The sequence below is a fragment of the Papio anubis genome, chromosome 20, assembly GCF_008728515.1.
Source record: "Papio anubis isolate 15944 chromosome 20, Panubis1.0, whole genome shotgun sequence".
In the NCBI taxonomy this organism is placed as follows: domain Eukaryota; kingdom Metazoa; phylum Chordata; class Mammalia; order Primates; family Cercopithecidae; genus Papio; species Papio anubis.
In genome coordinates, this window is record NC_044995.1 from 8,035,713 (window position 1) to 8,057,847 (window position 22,135).

The window sequence follows — 22,135 nt, forward strand, 5'->3', positions numbered from 1 at the left end:
TATTTAAACCACAGATGAGTACTCACTCCAGCCCTACCAGATAAACATCATAACACCCCAAGTCAGTCATCTTTCACTGCCTTCTCTAGCCACCAGCTTGGGAAGTCTACCCTGTTCTCTCCAGAAAGCCTTTTGTAATAAACATTCTTATAATACTTTGATGTAGAGTAGCACCGATCCTGAAATCTAAACCAAACTTTGCATGGGGTTCCCTCCTGTTCTAGTGGAGTGGTGACAAGTGCAAATCAGTAAAAAAAAGTTAAATACATGAGGTTTCTAGTTTATTTTTTAAAAAATTTCCATTGTCTATGTTCATTATTAAGAGGAAACTCATGAACACTGATTTTTTTCAAATTATTTCATGGAGTGCTCCAAGTACAAAAAAAGTAGTTGTGTTATTATTTCAGAAATTTTATTTACTAATAATTTTCATATGCTTACATTTGTATTTTCCTCTCATGTAAAAGGAGGTACAGCGTGCAGAAAGTTATGTAGAAAAAAGGCATGTAGAAATATGATCGCACAGTGCACATTCATGAATGGGAAGGCAGGTTTCAGGGGGTCTGATATTGTACCACTATGGCATGGCATTTGCATTATAGCCATAGAAGACACCTGGGGCAGAGTGTGGAGAATATATTTCAAGTGCAAATTATGAATATGTATTTCTCAAATTGTATACTGTTTGAACATAACATGGATAGAAATTGTTATAGACGACATTCAACCTTGAGAGTCTAATGATGTATTATAGTGTTTAAGTGTCCCAATGAGGTGGGATATGCTTGGGTTGACAGAAGGCACATGATTTATTCAGCGTTACAAAAAACAATTATATTTTACTAAGACTTCAGAAGTATAATATATTCTAAATAAAAGAGTATCAAATGCAATCTCAGGGGCCAAATGTGAATCCCTTATAAGAACACTCTACTCTGGTTCTTTTGATGGACTGTCCTCTATGGTAACCATTCTCTCTTCAGTTTCCAAAAATAAGACCTATGTTCAATAATCTGTGATATGCAACAGTTACTACCTTTCAAAAGAGAGGTGATCATCATTCCCCCTCCATTTCTTTCTACCACATATGCAGTCTCTAGTGACTGACCATTTTACTTCCATGAAATCTCTCAATGTCCCATCCTACTCTTCTTGTTTCATGGTCATCTTGTAGTGTAACCTATCTTTCCTACAATCGACAAAGGTCCCCAGTCATATCAACAATTCTAAGGGGTCCTGACCACATAAAGCATATGTTAGACAATAGTTTTACCTCTCTTCTGTCACAAACCCCCATGCTCTTATAGGATATTGTATATTAGTGTTCTTGGCTGGGCACAGTGGCTCACGCCTGTAATCCCAGCACTTTGGAAGCCAAGGTGGATGGATCACCTGAGGTCAGGAATTCAAGATCAGCCTGACCAACATGGCAAAACCCCATGTCTACTAAAAATACAAAGAAAACAAAACAAAAAAACTAGCCAGGCATTATGGCACATGCCTGTAATCCCAGCTACTCGTGAGGCTGAGGCAGGAGAATCGCTTGAACCCGGGAGGCAGAGGTTGCAGTGAGCTGAGATCGTGCCACTGCACTCCAGCCTGGGCAACACAGCAAGACTCTGTCTCCAAAAAAAAAAAAAAATTAGTGTTCTTGCTTTTTCCTGGTTTCAATAATATATATAAGCCACACCTTTGGAAGTAGTCCCTTCCATCTTACATCCATTCCTTGAGACAAACATGATAAATGAAAAGCATGCCATGAAGATTTAACATCAACATATTTCAAATTTCAAGGTGTAAATTCATCAATAAACAATATGAAATAACTGAATAAAAAATTAACACTGAAGAGTTACATCTTTCCACAGATGTCCTTGCTCCTCTGACACACACCATCTTATGAGTTTGTAACTTTTTAAAATTATCTGTGAATTTAACATCAATCGCTTAATCTTCAAGAAGGAATAAAGACTTAGTTCCCTCTATCCTGAATTTTTGTATGACAAAATGCTTTCGTATAAGGATGAATTTCCATTGAGAAATTTAAAATAATTTATCACCTTCATTTGTAATGTTTCTCTCCAAAATGAATGGTGTATCCTGAAGTCAGAACATTGCTTAAAGGACTTGCCACATTTGTATGGTTTCCATCCTGAATGTATTCTGTTATATCCATAATAGGGTAAATATTTTTATAAAGCTGTTCACATTCATTATATTTGTAAGGCTTCTCCACAGTAAGAATTCTGTGAGTTCCACAAGGTTGAACTTTGGATAAGCCTTGCCATACACGTTATCTTTGTGTGGTTTATCTCAAAGATGTATATTCTGGTATCAAGTAAGGTACAAGCCATAGCTAAAGGCTTTACCACATTTTCATTTTATATGGTTTCTTTTCACAGTGGAACCCCTGATGCTAAGTACAGCTTGAATACTTATTTAATTTTTATCTCATTATATTTGATACATTTTTCTGTATTATAAATTTTTTGATGATCCCCAAGGTTTGAACTTTGGAATAAAGCATTACCATGTATATTATGTTTACAATGTTTCTTTTCAATGTGTATTTTCTGATGTCTAGTAAGGTTTGCAAATTGGGTAAAAGCTTTGCCACATTCAGTACATTTGTAAGGTTTCTCTCCAGTATGGATTTTCTTATGCTGAGTAAGATTTGAACGTTCAGTAAAGGCTTTGCCGCATTCAGTACATTTGTAAGGTTTCTCTCCAGTATGAGTTCTCTGATGACCCCAAAGGTGTGAACGTTTGATAAAAGCTTTATCACATTTATTACATTTGTAAGGTTTTTCTCCAGTGTGAATTCTCTGATGTTCCACAAGACTTGAACTTTGGATAAAAGCCTTGCCACACACATGACATTTGTGTGGTTTCTCTCCAGGATGTATATTCTGATGTCTAGTGAGATGTGAGCACTGCTTAAAAGCTTTGCCACACTCATTACATATGTAAGGCTTCTCTCCAGTATGGATTCTCTTATGTTGGGTAAGGCTTGAACGCTCAGCAAAGGCTTTGTCACATTCACTACATTTGTAAGGCTTCTCTCCAGTATGAATTCTTTCATGACCCCAAAGGTGTGAACGCTGGATAAATGCCTTACCACATTCATTACATTTGTAAGGTTTCTCTCCAGTATGCATTCTCTGATGACTTGCAAGATTTGAATTTTGACTACAGACCTTGCCACATATATTACATTGATATGGTTTCTCTCCTGTATGGACTCTCTGATGCCTAGTGAGGTTTGAACACTGGTTAAAGGCTTTGCCACACTCCTTACATTTGTAAGGTCTCTGTCCAGAATGAATTCTCTGATGATTAGTGAGGTTCGAACTTTTGCTAAAAGCCTTTCCACAGTCATTACATTTGTATGATTTTTCTCTAATGTGTGTTCTCCCATACTGTGTATGTAACAAAGGGTATTTCAAAATCTTCCTATATTTATTACAAATGTTTTTGACACAAGGAGGAAGTGGTGAAACTGAGGAACTATTGATAGACTTCTCCACTGGATTACATTCATACATTTTCTCCCCAGTTTGAAATCTCTGTCGTTCAGTCAGCTGTGCCTGTAAGCTTAATCCAATTCTATTTTCAAAACATTTCACGTATTTGTTTCCAGCATACCTTATGTTATTTTTCAGTTTTAACAAATTCCTTATAAATGGCGTGTCATGTATGAAATATTGGTATGCACTATCTCTTATAGAAACACTCTGCTTTAAAGAGAAATGTATTGAGGATTTATTATGTTGTTGATCTTTTCTGGGAGTGAGATTTTTGTTAGAGGTCAAAGGCGTTCCTTTGTAATTTTTTGCATCATAGTCCCACAGGCTGTCAAACTTAGGCATATTTTCCCAGACTTCCTTGAGGTCAAAATTGTTGATGCCATGGCTTTCCTTTCTTTCTAATATCACCAGATGGTATAATTCCTCTTTATTGTTTTCCTTTGGTGATAATCCCTTGCTTGTAAATCCAAAAGAAATATCTGAAAGATATAAAAATCCACAGGCTTTCCATCAAATAGAGGTGCAAGGTAAATATTTTATTAAAATACATAATATTACAAGAAAACTAAGATTTACAACGAACAGAGTTATGAAACTTCTCAATCGTCTTTTAAACGTTTAAGAACACAAAGGGACTAGCTGTCCTCAGTAAAGTAACATAGTAACAAAACATGCAACAAATTACTTTAAGCACAGTTTAAAATACCCTATAGCTGAAACACTCATACTATGTAAATCCACATAAACCCTGAACGAAGAGGTATTTTTCCACCACCACTCCAAGGAACACGTAAACTGGCATAGCTATATTGTAGTCTCATATTAGAAGATAAATAAATAGTAATGCATTATTTAGTACATAATTATTACACACAAATAAAAGGTAAGGCACAGCTCAAACTTATCTAATAAAGATATTTTAAAATGGCAATTCATAATTGCAAAAAAACACTGCAAGGAAAAATTAGGAAGAATTTAATAAAATTTTGAATATTTACAAATTGCAAATATGAATACTTGTTATAAAACTACTATACCCATGTAGAATGTGCATTTTGTAGCATTAACAAAATTTGTGCATGGTGGTTATATTGCATAATATATACTGAAAAACCATCATCTGTAAATCATCATAAAAGCAAATAAAGGCCAGGCGCAGCGGCTCACGCCTGTAATCCCACCACTTTGGGAGGCCAAGACAGGCAGATCACGAGGTCAGGAGATCGAGACCATCCTGGCTAACACGATGAAACCCCGTCTCTACTAAAAAAATACAAAAAATTAGCCGGGCGTGGTGGTGGGCGCCTGTAGTCCCAGCTACTTGGGAGGCTGAGGCAGGACAATGGCATGAACCCGGGAGGCGGAGCTTGCAGTAACAGAGCAAGACTCTGTCTCAAAACAAACAAACAAACAAAAAACAAAACACTTTTTAGTAACCTGTGAAAATCTAACAGGCAAGTTAATAACCACAATTACACAAAATTGTCAGTGAAATTCTAAAGAATTATTGCTTATGACCTACAGAAAAAACAGAAGGAACACACAACAGGAAAAATAATATGTTGAGAATCACTAAATTTTGAAATATCAGCTTCAGGTAAATGCACATTATTATAAAGATGAAGAATTAGGAGGGGAGTCTGAAATAATTTCACGCCTGCAGTTATATCATAGCAGTATACAGAGAAACTCCCTGACTAGGAAATGTCATCTAGTTTTCCAGTTCTATGGCCAAAAAAAAAAATATGTATAATGAAAGCTATGTGCTTTAACATTTTATTATGTAGCGTCAGAGAAAATGTTGATATGAAAAAAATTACAAAAAATAAAACATGTAAGATAATGCAGGCAAAGGTCAATCTCATAAGAAACATGACAGACACTTGACATATCTTATTAATAAAGGTAACTTTTCAAAGCATACTAAATGCTATGCAAGTTATGAAGGTCTCTAACAGCATTAATTGATTTAAATCCTCTTGAGGTAAATTATTACACCTTTTCATACCACAACAAAGGGCTGAAGAGGTTTACATATCTATCCCTCACTCACACAGAAAACAAATATGAGAGGCAGAATCTGAACCTGCCTGTACAGCCTAAGATGCCATGTTCATAACATTAAGCACCACTACCCACCCAGGGCAGGACAGATTATAAGTCACAGCAAGTACCAGGAATGTAGGAAGCAATGTTTCAAGGCAGATATGGGACTTGAGCTGTGTCACCTATAGTGTGACAGCACCACTGCTCTCAGATAGCATGAGTCACCTTGTCTTGCACATGTTGTTTAGACAGTGACCAGATCATGTTGCTGTCCTGCATAAGCTGTCCTGTGTATAAGCATTCTTTACACAGTGTGTGCAATGAAGTGTATAAAGTCATTCTTTACACAGTGTGTGCAATGAAGGGATGTTATTCAGTGCTAAAAAGAAATGAGCTGTCAAGGTATAAAAAGACATGGAAGAAATTTAAATGCACATTATTAAGTGAAAGAGGCCAATCTGACAAGGCCATATACCATATGGTTCCAACTATATGACATTCTGGAAAAGGCAAATCTGTGGAGACAGTAAAGAGATCAGTAGTTGCCAGGTGCCACGGGGAGGGAGAGGTGAACAGACAGAGCATAGATTCTTTTTAAATTATTATTATTATTGTAATACTTTAAGTACTAGGGTACATGTGCACAACGTGCAGGTTTGTTACATATGTATACATGTGCCATGTTGGTGTGCTGCACCCACTAACTCATCATTTACATTAGGTATATCTCCTAATGCTATCCCTTCCCTCTCCCCCCTCCTCACAATAGGCCCTGGTGCATATTTCCCTTCCTGTGTCCAAGTGATCTCATTGTTCAATTCCCACCTATGAGTGAGAACATGCGGTGTTTGGTTTTCTCTATTCTTGCGACAGTTTACTTTGAGAATGATAGTTTCAGCTGCATCATGCCTTACAAAGGACACGAACTCATCCTTTTATGGCTGTATAGTATTCATGTGGGTATATATGTACCAGATTTGCCAATCCACTCCTGTCACTGATGGACATCTATGAGGTTGGTCAAGTCTTTGCTATTTATGAATAGATGCAATAGACATATGTGTGCATGTGTCTTTGTGGCATGATCTATGATCAGCCTTTAGGTTATATACCCATTAGTAGGATGGCTGGGTCAGATGAGTATTTCTAGTTCCAGATCCTTGAGGTGCCACACTCTTTCCACAATGGTTGCAGACTAGTTTTACAGTCCCTGTGAATTATAAAAGAGTGTTCCTATTTCCTCCACATCCCTCTCCAGCGCCTTGTGCCTGGTTGCCAACAGTTGCCATTCTAACTGAGTATAGGATGGAAGTATCTCATTGTAGTTTTAGTTACATTCTGATAGTGAGTGATGATAGGCATTTTCATAATATCCTATTGGCTCGCAAATATCTTCTTCTGGGGTGTGTCTGGTCTTATCAACTGCCCTTTTTGATGGGGCTGTTTCCTCTTATGGGAATTTGTTTTGGGTTCTTTATGAGTTCCTGGATGTTATTGCTTGTCAGATGAGTAGATTACAAAATTACCTACTCCCATTCCTGTTGGTTGCCCTATTCCATCTGATGGGCTGGATTTCTCTTTTGCCATTACCCGAATGTTTTAGTTTCATTGGATCCGTTTGTCAGTTTTGGCTTTTTTGTTTGCTAGCATTGCTTTGATTGTTTTTGGACATGAGTCCCTTGTACCCCATTGCTGCCCTGTATCCTGGATGATGGGTATTACCTAGGTTGCTTTCTTCTGGGGTTTTGCTTGGTTTTTAGGTCTAACATTTTAGAGTCTCTAGTCAAAGTCTGGATTAAATTTTTTTCAGTATAAAGGAATTAAGGAAGGATCCAATTGCAGCTTTCTATACCGTTAAGCCATTTTCCACAGAACCATTGTATACATAGGGACCCACTGCGTTTCTGTCAAAGAGATCAGATGAATTTACAGATGTAGTATTATTTCTAGGGGCTCTATTCTATTCCATTGATCTATATCTATTTATTTTTAATTACCATACTGTTTTGAATTTACTATAGCCTTGTAGTATAGTTTGAAATCAAGTGGCGTAATTACTTGGCTTTATTCTTTTGGCTTAGGATTATACATGAAATGCGGGTCACAGTTCCATATGAACTTTAAAAGCAGTTTTTCCAATTCTGTGAGAGGTCATTTAGTGAAGCCAGTAGGGATTGAACAGATCCCTGCTCAGGAGTTACATGGAGACGTATAAGCCCATTTCATATTGATTCTTCCTATCCATAAAGCGCCGTATAATTCTTCCATTTGCTTATATCCTCTTGCTTCCACTTTAGGCAGTGGTTTGTAAGTTTCTCCTTGAGGTCCCTTACATCATAGCAAGTTTGGATTCCTAAATTCATTTCTATTCTCTTTGGAAGCTATTGTGGGCTCGTTCATTCATTCCCCATATTGATTGCTATCCTATTCATATATATATAATCCTTATGAGATTTTGCACATTGGTGTATCCTAGGACTTGCTGGAAGTTGCTTATCCAAGCAAGGAGATTTTAGGCTGGGGTGATGGGGTTTTCCTAAAATGTACAATCATGTCATCTGGGGCAGGGACAATTTAATATGCACCCTAGCCAGATGCCTGTGGCTACTTTTCTCTTGCCCTGATTGCACTGGCCAGGACTTCAGCACTGTAGTGAATGGTGAGTGAGGAGGGCATCCCTGTCTTATTATAGCAGTTTTAGGGATGGCCCCAGTTCTTTTGCCCATTCAGTGTGATATTGGCTGGGTTTGTCATAAGCAGCTCTTATTATTTTGGGATATATTTCCATCAATGCAGATTTGTGGGAGTTTTCATAGAGGCTATTAGATTTTATCAAAGGCCTTTTCTGCATCTATTAGGATAATCCATATAGTTTTATCTTTGGATTCTATTTATATGATGGATTCGTTGTGGTTGCATATGTTAGACCAATACTTGCATCCAGGATGACCCACTTGATCCTTAGTGGGAGGATGAAATTTTTTGATGTGCTTCTGATTCGGTTTGCCAGTATTCTAATAGGGATTTTTACATCAATATTCATCAGGATAATGGTCTAAATTCCTCTTTTCATTTATCTCTGCAGGCTTTTGGTATCAAGGGATGGTGTGGCCTCATAAAATGATTAGGGAGGATTCCCTCTTTTCTAATGATTGGAGTAGTTTCAAGAGGAATGGTACCATCCTCATGTACCTCTAGTGGAATTTGGCTCATAGATCCATCCTGGACCTAGACTTACTTTGGTTAGTAGGCTATAATTGCTTTGCCTCAATTTCCAGGCTCACTATTGATCTATCAAAGTCCAACTATAGTTTAGTCTTGAGTAAATGCTCCAGAAATTATCCATTTCTTCAGTTTTACCTGGATTTATTTATGAGTATTGTAATAATTCTCTGATGGTAGTTGCTTATTTCTGTAAGGTCATTGATATCCTCTTTATCATTTTATTGCATCTATTTGATTCTTCCTCTACACTTCTTCACTATTAAGTCTTTCCTTTAGTAGATCCTATCAATTTTGTTGATCTTGCACAAAAATAAAGCTCCTGGATTCAATAGGTTTTTGGGTTTTGTGTCTCTATCCTTCGGTTCTTATCTGGTCTTGGTTATTTTCTTTTATTCTGCTGGCTTTGGATGTATTTTATCTTGCTTCTCTAGTTCGCACTAGTTGTGATGCAGGATTATCCAGTTTTAGATCTTTCTGGCCTCTCTTGTGGGCATTTAATTACTTTCTCGATTTCCCTCCTGCTTTAACTGTATCCCAGAGTTCCTGAGTATAATATTTTATCTTTATTCTTGGCAGTTTCAAAGACATGCTTTATTTCCTTCATTTAGATTGCTGCCAGTAGATCGATTCAGAGACAGGTTGTTTGGGTTTCCAAGTGTGCTTGAAGTGGTTTTGGTGGAGTTTTCATAGATCCTGGAGTTCTAGTTTGGTTACTGTAGTCTAGGAGACAGTTTATTATAATTCTATTTTTTTGTTTGCTGGGGTGCTGTACTTTGGCCTGTAGTCAGTTTTGGGTCAGTGTGATGCTGATGCTGAGGAGAGTCATATGTTATTCTATTGTGGTTCCAGAATTGGGAGTTCTATGAATTGTCTGTTAGGTCCAGGCTGGTTGCGGGGTTGGGTTCAGTTTCTGGGATTGTCAGCGTGGCACTTGCTTGTCTGGTTGGGGTCGCATCTAGTATTGACGGTGGGGTGTTCAAAGTCTCATTATTGCTGTAGGCGTCTAAGTCTTTTATGTAAGTCTCTAAGGACTTGCAAGCACATAGATCAGGTGCTCCTGTATTGGGTGCATATATATTTAGGATGGATTGGATTCTTTACAATTAGTTGATCCATACCTGCACCATTATATAATAGCCTTCTTTATCTCCTCTTACCCAGTCTTTGTGATGATTTAAAGTCTATTTTCCTCAAGAGATTCAGTTAATCCCTACTTTTATTTCCATTTGCTTGGGAGATCTTCCTCCATCCCTTTATTTTAGGCCACATATGCGTCTCTGCATGTAAGGATGGGTCTCCTGGGTCCATAGGCAGTGGGTCTTGACTCTTTATCCAATCTGCCAGTCTATGTCTTTTAGTTGGACCATTTAGTCGTTTACGTTTTAAAGGTTCAATGTGGTATGTGTGAATGGTCACTGTCGTTATGATATTTAGTTATTTTGCTCATTAGTTGGTCAGTTCTTAAGGTGTTGATAGATCTTCCACAATTTTAGTATATTTTGCAGTGAGGCTGGTACTAGTTGTTCCTTTCCATGGCCCAGTGCTTCCTTCAAAAGATCTTACCTCACAAGAGCCAGGCCTAGGTATTTTGATAAAATATCTCAGCACATTATCTTTTTTTTTTTTGGGGCCAGGTCTGCCTCCAGCAGCCCAGGCTGGAGTGCAGTGGATCTCAGCTCACTGCAAGCTCCGCCCTCCCGGGTTCGCCATTCCTCGGCCCCTCAGCCTCCAGAGTAAGCTAGGACTACAGAGAACCTCACCCCTGTGGCCTAGTTTTTGTATTTCTTAGTAGAGGCCAGGTTTCACGTATTATGGGATGGTCGATCTCGGCTGCGAAATCCATCCGTCTTGGCCTCCCAAAGTGCTGGATTACAGGCTTGACCAGCGCCCGGCTTATACTGCAATATCATATCTATAAAGGATTTTGTACCTACGCCGCCCATAGGCTTGGTTTGGCTGAATCTGAGAGCTCTGGGTTGGGGAATTGGCTCTTTAGATGTTGAATCTTGGCCCCATCCTCCTCCTCTGAAAGCCTTAGGGTTTCTGCCCAGAGATCTACCAGTAGTCTGATGGGCTTTCCTTTGCCGTGTAACCTTTCTCTCTGGCTGCCCTTAACATTTTTTCCTTCATTTTAAACTTTAGGTAGATCGGCAATTTATGTATCATGGGTTGCTCTTCTCAGGGAATTATCTTGGTAGGCGTTCTCTGTATTTCACGGATTTGGATGGCTGCTTACACTAGGTTGGGAGTTTCCTGGATATCTCTGAAATCTTCTTAGATTCCAGCTCTCCGCCTCTCAAACCTAGCTCAGATCCTTAGATTTTGTCTTTCACATCCATATTTCTTAGGCTTTATTCATTTCTTACTATCTTTTTCCTCTACTTCTCTTCTTGCTTCATTTCATTTCGGCTGATCTTTCTTTAATCTGTCCTCTTTTCTTCCAGTTGATTAGGTGGGATTTACTGAAGTTTATCCATTTGTCATTATGATTCTTACATGTCCCTTGGTTTCATCTCTTATCAGTTCTTTTTATGAGTCTTCTCCATTTGATTACTCTAGTTATCCATTTCATCCATTCTTTTTCAAGGTTTTAGTTTCTTTGCGCCAGGTGTATGGATTCTCCTTTGGCTCTGGGAAGTTTGGTGGGCTGGGCCTTGTACTCTGTTTCAGATGGGTCCTCTCCGTTCAGCTGTTCCATTTGCTTTTAGCGAGGCGGAGTTTCGTTCCTTTGAATGGGAAGTAGAAACTCCTGATTTTTTTGAATTTCCAATGCTGCTTTTCCCCATCTTGCCATGAACATCTGCCTTCCGTCTGTGATGATGGTGGCATACTGAGTAGAGGTTTTGGAGCTAATAGGTGTCTTGCTTTCTGTTTGTTGGTGCCAGCTAGCAGTCCAGGACCCTGGCTGCAGATCTGTGGAGTTTGCTTGGGGTCCTTTATAGCCTGCTGATAGCAATCTAAGCCTCCTTGGAGCCACACACATACTTAGCAAAAGCAGAACTGAAGAATGGCAAAGGGAAAACTGGAACAAGTAGAGCCCAGCCAGTCTTTGAAATTTCAGAGACCCCATAAGATACCATCTCTAGAGGAGCCATTGTTTTCCCATTTTCCCAAATTCACCGTCTCAGAAAACCAGATAAAAACTTCGTCGATTCGACCAAGGCCTAAAAGGCCCCAGCTCTGATCTGCACAGACTGAAAACCACATATCAGATGAAATTATATACACAAAAAGACAGTCCTTAAAGTATTAAGCCATCTGGTCCCTCAAGGCAAAGAGACCAGGAAATGATCAGAGGGCCGACAGAGTGGCTGGAGTCATGATAGGTACAGCACCTTTTGTCTGCAGGTCTGGGGCATCCTTGGGAGTGGGAGTTCAACTGACTTTTTTATTTAGATAACTGTGTTGCAGGGGACAGTCTCTAGGAGGAGTGTGGACTTTGAATTTTAGGAAGCTCATGAGAATAGACTTTGTTTCCCTTGATCACTTTTTCCATTTTGCAGAGTTCCCAAACAATGCCTCAATGGAGTAAACCCCCTCTACTTAGCCATCCAGTGCTTATTTATGCTCCACATTCCAGTCCTACCTAGTTTTCCCTTTTCACTTCCTCCTCCATGAGTCAGGACTCACCCTATGCTCCAAAAATGAAGATAATATTCAGCTCAGGAAAGATTTCAACTTATAAAGAAAAAAGGAACATGGTGTGTTGTGCTTTTCCTGGATACATTCCCAGCCCTTTGTTCAGCTATGAAGAGAGGATATTACAGATGGGTCTGGAAAACGATTTCCCAAAATGATTTAATAAATCAGTCAACTAACTGCCTTCTTCTGAATGCTTAGGGATTATTTTAAATATGCAGACTCTGAAAAAACTACTGACTCAAAGGCACGGGGATAAACCCATGATACCAGATACTTTAAAGTGTTTTCCATAAGGTTTTGTAAGTACTGATGTTCTGGAACCACCACTCGTCAAACCTGGTTATGTGCAGAACTTGTGACGAAAGGGGAAGTTTAAAGTCTATATGCCACATTATGAAGCATTTCCACTCTGAATCAAAAAGTTTCAATCTCCCCTTTCAGAACAGGGATCGGATTCAGACAAGCATATTGGGGGCTCCCAAGAGACTCACAAGGAAAAATGTAAAGATGTACAAGGGTGGTTACCGTTTTCTGGAAGGACATTATCCTCATCCAGAGAAAGCAGGTTCCTGTAGTTCTCCAACATCACGTCCCTGTACAAGGCCCTCTGGGCAGGGTCCAGGCACTCCCACTCCTCTTGAGAGAATTCTATGGCCACATCCTTGAATGTAAACAGTCCCTGAAATAAAAACACACTTCACCAAGTGGACACAGGAAAATTTCTTATTTTCACACAAAATGACAGAAAAGAGGTGTAAATATTCACTTGGCCAGAGTGATGTGACTGATTTATGTGAGTTAATGTAAGCAACTTATATATCCCTGATTTTATTTTTTTAAACTGAGATGAAATTCACGTAACATAAAATTAGCTATTTTAGGCTGGGTGCAGTGGCTGACACCTGTAATTTCAGCACTTTGAGAGGCTGAGGCGGGAGGACCTCTTGAGCTCAGGAGTTTGAGACCAGTCTGGGCAACAAAGTGAGACTCCATCTCTACCAAAAAATTTTTAAAAATTAGCTGGGCACAGTGGCATGGGCCTGTGGTCCCCGTTACTCAGGAGGCTGAGGTGGGAGGATCACCTGTGCCTGGGAGGTGGAGACTACAGTAAGCAGTGATCATGCCACTGCACCCCAGTCTGGGCGACAGAGCAAGACTTCACCTCAAAATAAAACAAATAAATTAGCCATTTTAAAGTATAATTCAGTGGCATTTAGTACATTCACAAAGTTATACACCACCACCTCTGTCTAGTTCAAAAACATTTTTATCATCTCCAAAAGAAATGCCGTACCCATTAAGCAGTCACTCCCCATGTGACTTTAACATAAGATAAGCTTAACCAAACAGGTAAATGACTTGCATGCTGCAAACTATAAAATACTAATGAAGGAAATTAAAGCAGACAAAACAAATAAATGGAAAGATATTCTATGTTCAAGAACTTAGGAAATTAATACTATGAAAATGTCCATATTATTCAAAGCAATCTACAGAGTCAATGCAATCCCTATCAAAATCACAGTGGCACTTTTTACAAAAATATAAGAAATAATCCTAAAATTCATATAGAACTATGGCCAGGTGCGGTGGCTCACGCCTGTAATCCAAGCACTTTGGGAGGCCAAGGCGGGCAGATCACGAGGTCAGGAGATCGAGACCATCCTGGCAAAACACGATGAAACCCCGTCTCTATTAAAAATACAAAAAATTAGCCAGGCGTGGTGGTGGGCGCCTGTAGTCCCAGCTACTCGGGAGGCTGAGGCAGGAGAATGGTGTGAACCTGGGAGGCGGAGCTTGCAGTGAGCCAAGATCGCGCCACTGCACTCTAGCCTGGGCCACACAGTAGGACTCCATCTCAAAAAAAAAAAAAAAAAAAAAAAAATATATAGAACTATAAAGATCCAAAAGAGCCAAAGCAATTTTGAGCGAGAGTATCAAAGCTGGCAGTATCACACTTCCTGATTTCAAAGTGTATTACAAAGGTATGGTAATCAAAACAGTATGGTACTGGCATGAAATAGACACAAAACAAAAGGACTAGAATACAAAGCCCAGCAATAAACTCACACATATACAATCAACTGATCTTTGACAAGTGTGTCAAGAATACATAATGGAGAAAAGATGCTCTCTTCAGTAAATAGTGCTAGGAAATCTGTACATCCAAATGCAAAAGAATGAAACTGGATGCTTATCTTATGCCATAAATAAAAATAAACTCAAAATTGACTAAAGACTCAAGGTAAATTTACTCAATTTACCTTGTGTCTTTAGTTTTACCTGAAATTGTAAAACTCCTAGAAGAAAACACAGGGGAAAATGTTCTTGACATTATCTTGCCAATGATTTCTTGGATATCACACCAAAAGCGCAGGCAAGAAAAGCAAAAATAGACCAGTGGGACTACATCAAACCAAAACACTTGTGCACACCAAAAGAAACAACCAACAAAACGAAAAGGCAACTTATGGAATGGGAAAATATTTGCAAACTATGTATCTGAGAAGGGGTTAATATCCAAAAAATGTAAGGAACTCCTACAATTCAAGAGCCAAAAAAACTAATTACCCAATAAAAAATGGGCAAAAGAGCTGAACAGACATTTTTTCCAAAGAGAACATAAAAATGGCCATTAGGTACATGAAAAGGTGCTCAATATCACTAATCACCAGGAAAATGCAAATCAACAACATAATATGATCTCACATATATCAGGATGACCATTAAAGAAAAAAAAATCGACAAGCAATGTCCAGGATGTGGAGAAAAGGGAACTGTTGTACAATGTTGGTCAGAATATGAATTAGTGCAGCCACTATGGAAACAGTATGGAGGTTCCTCAAAAACTAAAAATAGGCCACCAGCTCACACCTGTAATCCCAGCATTTTGGGAGGCCGAGGTGGGCGGATCACGAGATCAGAAGTTCAAGACCAGCCTTGCCAACATGGTGAAACCCCATCTCTACTAAAAACATAAAATTTAGCTGGGTGTGGTGGTGGGCACCTGTACTCCCAGCTACTCAGGAGGCTGAGGCAGGAAAATTGCTTGAAACCGGGAGGCAGAGGTTGCAGTGAGCCGAGGTCATGCCACTGCATTCCAGCCTGGGCAACAGAGGAAGACTCCATCTCAGGAAAAAATAAAAATAAAAATAAAAGTAAAAGTAAAAGTAAAACGACCATGATCTAGTAATTCCACTACTGGATATATATCCAAAAGAATTAAAATCACGATCTTGAAGAGAGATAGGGACTTCCATATTTATTGCAGCTTTATTCTTAATAGCCAAGTCATGTCTAAATGTCCATCAAGGAATGACTGGATAAAGAAAATGTGGCGCACACACACACACACACACGAATATTACTCAGCCTTAAAAAAGAAGGAAATTCTGCTATTTGCTATAGACTACCTGAATGAAACTGGAGTATATTATATAAATGAAACAGGCCACACAGAGAACAAATACATGATTCCACTTGCATGAGGAACTGAAAACAGTAAAACTCATAGAAACAGAGAATAGAATGGCGGTTGCTAGGTGCAGAGTGGGGAAATGGTGAGGTAGTAATTAGTATCAGTTATGCAAGATGAAAAAGTCCTAGAGATCTACTGAATAACACAGTGCTTATAGTTAATTCTGTATCGTATACTTAAAAATTTGTTAAGATAGTAGTTCTTAGGTTGTATTATAAAAATATGAAATAATAAAGACGGCAGAAAAAAACTTTTTGAGGCATTGGATATGTTTATGACAGATTGCAGTGGTGGTGTCAGAGGTGTATACTTATTGTATACTTATACTAAAATTAAGTTATGATTTTTATGATTTTTTCTTCCATTGAAGAGAATCAACAGTAGTTCCTGATGGAGACAGTGAGTGATGGTGGACTGGACAACATGTTTTACTCCTTAGTCCCTAAGCATCACTGTGTGACATTCTATCATAAAATATATATATATCATGTGATGCTTACTACAAAAGAAATGTAGTATTTAACAACAAGTAGTATAATCAGAATTTGCTCCTGCCTCTCTGATGACAGGAAGTTCTGCTCATAGGTCTTAGCTACATTATAGCCATCTTTTGGCTATTATTATTATTATTATTGTTTTTTTGAGATGGAGTCTCGCCCTGTCACCCAGGCTGGAGTGCAGTGGCGCAATCTTGGCTCACTGCAACTTCTGCCTCCCTGGTTCACACCATTCTCCTGCCTCAGCCTCCCGAATAGCTGGGACTACAGGCACCTGCCACCATGCCCCACGAATTTTTTTGTATTTTTAGTAGAGATGGGGTTTCACCATGTTAGCTAGGATGGTCTTGATCTCCTGACCTCGTGATCCACCTGCCTTGGCCTCCCAAAGTGCTGGGATTACAGGCGTGAGCCACCGTGCCCGGCTGGCTATTATTTTTTATTTATTATTATTATCTTTTTGAGATGGAGTTTTGCTCTTGTTGCCTAGGCTGAAGTGCAATGGCACGATCTTGGCTCACTGCAACCTCCACCTCCCGGGTTCAAGTGATTCTCCAGCCGCAGCCTCTCGAGTAGCTGGGATGACAGGCATGTGCCACTATGCCCAGCTAATTTTGCATTTTTAGTAGAGACAGGGTTTCACCATGTTGGTCAGGCTGGTCTTGAACTCCTGACCTCAGGTGATCCACCTGCCTCAGCCTCCCAAAGTGCTGGGATTACAGGTATGAGCCACTGCACCTGGCCCCTTTTGGTTATTACTAAAGAGTCAAAAAAATAACAGATGCTGGTGAGGTTGTGGAGAAAAAGGAACACTTACACACTGTTGGTGGGAGTGTAAATTAGTTCAACCATCCTGGAAGACGGTGTGGTGATTCCTCAAAGATCTAAAAACAGAACTACCATTCGACCCAGCAATCCCATCATGCATGCACGAACATACACATACGTACACATGTTCACTGTGGCACTATTCACAATAGCAAAGACGTGGAATCAACCTAAATGCCCACCAATGGTGGACTGAATAAAGAAAATGTGGTATACACACACACACACCACAGAATACTATGTAGCCATAAAAAAAAAAAAAGAGATGATGTCTTCTGCAGGAACATGGATACAGCTGGAGCCCATTATCTTTAGCAAACTAACACAGGAATAGAAAACCAAATGGTGCATGTTCTCACAAGTGGGAGCTAAATGATGAGAACACATGGACACATAGAGGGAAACAACACACACTGGGGTCTATCACGGGTGGAGGGTGGGAGGAGGGAGAGGATCAGGAAAAATAACTAATGGGTACTAGGTTTAATATCTGGATGATGAAATAATCTTTACAACAAACCCCCATGACACAAGTTTAGCTATGTAACAAACCTACCCCTGGACTTAAAGTTAAATTAAGAAAAATAATAAATTATAGACATTTTTATCTAACTGCATGAGAATTCCTAAATGAACAGCAGAGTCTTCATGAAATGGATGCACTGTGAAGAATTTAAAGAACCTCCTGCTGTTAAGACAATTATGTTGATTTAATATTTTAAAACCAATTATGAAAAAAGACTACCTTCTCCATCCCCAATGTCTACTTCTGAACTTCCCATTCTATTCCAAATTAGTATTTTACAGCCAGAAACACAGACTCAATTGTTTCGCTACAAACATATTATAAACTCAAGCTAAGCAAGTTTCCCCCATCAGTCTACTTTTCCAAAGTTTTCCAGGTATTTGTGCACATTAATATATCACTTACATATGCAGCTTCTTTAATCCTGGTTTATAAAGAGCTGAAAGGGCATCCAAATGAAGTCTCTAAACAGTCACTACCACCCAACCTCACTGACACCATGGAGCCTGCCCCCCATATCCAATCCATGACTAGGCATCAAAACCTTCCCAGAACAATCATCTAAATGGAGCCTTTTCCAAAGTTCCATGTTACTGGGTCACAGTGAGATGGAATCTAGGTGGAGATGGAATTGAGGCAAAGCCCTGGGTGTGAATATACATGTTAGTCAGGACACTTCAGAGTCAGATAAAATTAGCAAGTCCAAAATATGGCATTTCAGGAAGGAGAGGACAAAACAATCAACCAAGAATATAACTTTTACCTGAGAAAGAGCCATTCCCTCCTCTTCTTTCTTTCCTCTTCCTCTGAGTTTCTTTCTCAGGTAAGATCAGTCTGTATGTCAAAAATATGTTGTTTAATGCTTAAAATCAATACAGGCCCTTCCTCTACCACACACAGACACAGGAAGAGGTTTGATATAGAAATAAGATGGTCCTTAGCTTTCAACTGCAACAAGAGTGAAAATAAACTCATGAAAAAAATAAACTAAACAGAGACTAAGAAGTGAGTTATTCCACCTATGTCTTCAAAAAGTTCTCCCTTCTTGCTGAAACCCAACATTCTGTATCAATTGCATTGTCCTCTGTCCACCTGATGCTCAGCCAAGAAAAACTGCTATGTCCAAGTTCACAGCCTCTCCCTGGGTAGCCAGCATCCGAAGACCGTCAGTCAATGCAGGATAATAAAAGCCTAAAATTGGAACAGGTGAAGAGCCACCATAGCTCCAGAAATCCCTGCTGTAGCCATACTACGTAGTTTAGATATTTGTCCTACAGGCAGAGGGAAAGCATAAAAGGATTTAATGCCAGGAGATGACATAATAAAACTTAAGACTTACTCCTGATGCAGAGATAGTAAGAAAGTATAAAAAGCTGAGAGAAGCAGCTCTCCTATCTCTAAGCCTATGCCCCCACCCCTTTCCTAGTAGTTTCCATCATTTTTGGAGGTCTGAGAGTCATTTAAGACTAACTGTAATTGGGCACCCTCTCTCAAAAAATTGCCACATGCAGACACATGCTCAATCCTGAACATCATTTCAGGGGTTCCATCGGCTCAGATTCAGAATTTCTGGTACACCCATCATCTCCATGTTACCGGTGGGCACACTGAGCCTCAGAGAGAGGAGACATTTCACCAAGTTACCTGGAAAAGGTCTGAGTTGAGTAAGCAGAACTCAGTTGTAAATGAATTCTGAAATGGTGGCCTGGATAGGGCAGTAGGAAAGGTTTATCCTTATTTCCAGATTACCATTCACATTCCTGAGTAGAAGCTTCTATTTCATGGGTTTAATCAATCCCAAGGATTTAATTCCTCTTTTCCAGAAAAATATTCAAAAATATGAAATTACAAATAGCTATTACTCTTGGAAAGCATGAAAGGGGGTCAGCTGTGGAGATTAGTGCTGAGTAATCTCTTCATTATGAACAGATGGGCTTTGTTGGAACAAAATTCCACACCAATCCAGGCCATTCTTCAACATCTTGCAGAGAAAGGACAAAGGGGACCTGGGGGAACATCTACTGAGTGGGAGGCTTTCAGATGACATAAGGGAGTAAAGAAACTGAATAGAGCTGAGCCTTGACCAACACCAGTGATAGGGGCACTAACTGCCCCCCGCCCCCAGTCAAAAATCCAGGTACAACTTTTGATTCCCCAAAAACTTAACTACTGATAGCCCATTGTTGACCAGAAGTCTTACTGAAAACATAAACCGTTGATAAACACATATTTTGTATGTTACATGTATTGTATACTGTATTCTTACAACAAAGTAAGTTAGAGAAATGATACTGTTAATAAGAAAATCATAAAGAAGGGAAAATATATTTACCATTCACTAAGAGGAAGTGGATCATCACAATTCTTCATCTTCCTCGCATCCCCCCACGGAGGTCATATTGTGTGGGCTGCAGTGGAGAAGAGAAGGGGCTCATTTTGCTGTCTCAGGAGTGACAGGGGTAGAAGAAAATCCCCTGTATAGTTGGACCTGCATAGCTCAAACTGGTGTTGTTCAAGGTCAACTGCATTAAGCTAACTGGTTAAACCAGATTTTAAGGGCTAAAAGATTATCAACACCCTTAGAGTGAAACACTGTGCAATCAGGTACAAGACATAAAAGAACAGTTCCAATATATGATAAAAAGTAGAAAGCATTTTGGCCAGGCGCGGTGGCTCACGCCTGTAACCCCAGAGCTTTAGGAGGCGGAGACAGATCACCCGAGGTCAGGAGTTCGAGACTAGCCTGGATAACAAGGTGAAAATCCCATCTATACTAAAAATACAAAAAATTCGCTAGGCATGGTGGCGCGTGCCTATAATCCCAGCCACTCGGGAGGCTGAGGCAGGAGAATCGCTTGAACCCTGGAGGCGGAGGTTGCAGTGAGCCGAGATCGAGCCACTGCATTCCAGCCTGGGCGACAAAGTGACACTCCGTCTCAAAAAAAAGAAAAGAAAAGAAAAACAAAGCATTTAAAACTCATAAGCTGAACGATACATTTAAGAGAAAATAATTTGAAAAAATTTTTTTAAATCCAATAAATTCTGGAATTACGTTTAAGACAAGTTGTATATACATCAAATTTAGAAAATGACACAAGCCACACACAAAAAAGGAGGGAATAATATTGTTAATTTCTGTCTGTAAAGCAGCATATGGTGTCACAGTTTCTTCCCATTTCTTGACTCTCCTCAAGATGAGAGAAAGGGAAGAGGGTAACCTGGAATCAACTGAGCTAAGTCAGTTAACCCTCTGGCTGAATAAGGGTTACTTCAGATGTAATAATTAGAAAACGCAGAAGCCTCACACCCTAGTTTTGCAATTCTCTTCTGCATAAACAGTGAAACAAATTTTAAATTAATTATAGAGCCATGCATCAGTACTTCACAACTTAATGTTCCATATTAAATCAACTCCAAACTCACTTGGATTTGGGTCCCCGTCAATCTCTCTCTCCCACCTTCTGTTTCTTTCCTTTTCTTTCTCCCATTTCGTTGTTTCCCTGTCCATTTCTGCTCATTTTGCTTCCCTTCCCCTCCTTCTCTGACAGTGTTTGGCCTCATCTTGGTAGCATCCTTTTTTTCAGTCCTGGCTATTCTTTCTGATTGCTCTCTAATTTCGCGCATTTCTCCCTCTTTCTCCTCCATTTCTGCTTCCCCTCTGTTCTCCCTGGACGAGGGCGAAGGGTGTGTATCCGCCCCGAATGAGGGCTTTACCAGGAGGAGAGAAGAGGGAGTCAGAGAAGAGTTTTAAGCAGAGAAACGACGCGGTGGGCGGTCGGTAGCCACACTGACCGAAGGCAAAAAAGTAGGGGCCAGTACCCACTTCAGAACGATTTTAATCCGAAATGGACGCAGACCTGCAGACCCTCTCGGAGCTACGGGACTGGGAACGTCTAGGGGCCACGCCGCGAGAGGAATGAGCAGGTTCGGGGTTTTAACCTACAGGGCGACCCCAAAACCCGACAGCGGAGCGTGGGAACCTGGGGCCCGCGATGCGCAGGCTTGAACCCCAAAGACGGAGACTCACTCACCCGAGAGTGCCAGAAGCCCCGCGAGATCCGCTTCCGGGTCGGCAGGAACCTGCGCGTACGCGAGTGCACTGGGGAGGCGCAAGGGGCAAGGGCAGGGGCAGGGCGCGGACCAATGTGGGGTAGGCGGGCAAATGGCGGGAATGGGCGGGCAAATGGCGGGAATGGGCGGGGACAAAGACGGGATGGGCGGGGATAATGGCGGTGGGCGGGGACAATGGCGGGGCGGGGGCGGGGCCTACGGGTCGGACTGCAAGACCTCACCTCGGCGCGTCCCACCGACTTTTTTGGGTCTGTTTGTCGTCCAGCAGTACTCGATTCTTCACTTTTGGATTCCC

At 40.1% G+C, this 22,135-nt stretch overlaps 1 protein-coding gene across 5 annotated transcripts; it reads right to left on the reverse strand.

Annotated features, from left to right (window-relative positions):
• Window positions 1-812: 812 nt before the first annotated feature.
• On the reverse strand, window positions 813-21,934 carry ZNF677 (zinc finger protein 677). Of its 5 annotated transcripts, XM_021930399.2 has the most exons (6): window positions 21,801-21,934; window positions 21,193-21,477; window positions 20,102-20,177; window positions 18,533-18,603; window positions 12,966-13,119; window positions 813-4,006 (listed from the first exon to the last, which is right to left on the reverse strand). In XM_021930399.2, the coding sequence occupies exons 4-6, from the start codon at window positions 18,545-18,547 to the stop codon at window positions 2,436-2,438; spliced, it is 1,740 nt and encodes a 579-aa protein (XP_021786091.2). In that variant the 5' UTR covers window positions 18,548-18,603; window positions 20,102-20,177; window positions 21,193-21,477; window positions 21,801-21,934; the 3' UTR covers window positions 813-2,435. The 5 variants fall into 5 exon arrangements, with proteins under 5 accessions (XP_021786091.2, XP_017808477.3, XP_021786092.2 ...); XM_017952988.3 differs by lacking the exon at window positions 21,193-21,477; XM_021930400.2 differs by lacking the exons at window positions 21,193-21,477; window positions 21,801-21,934 and adding an exon at window positions 21,593-21,790.
• Between the last annotated feature and the right edge of the window lie 201 nt (window positions 21,935-22,135).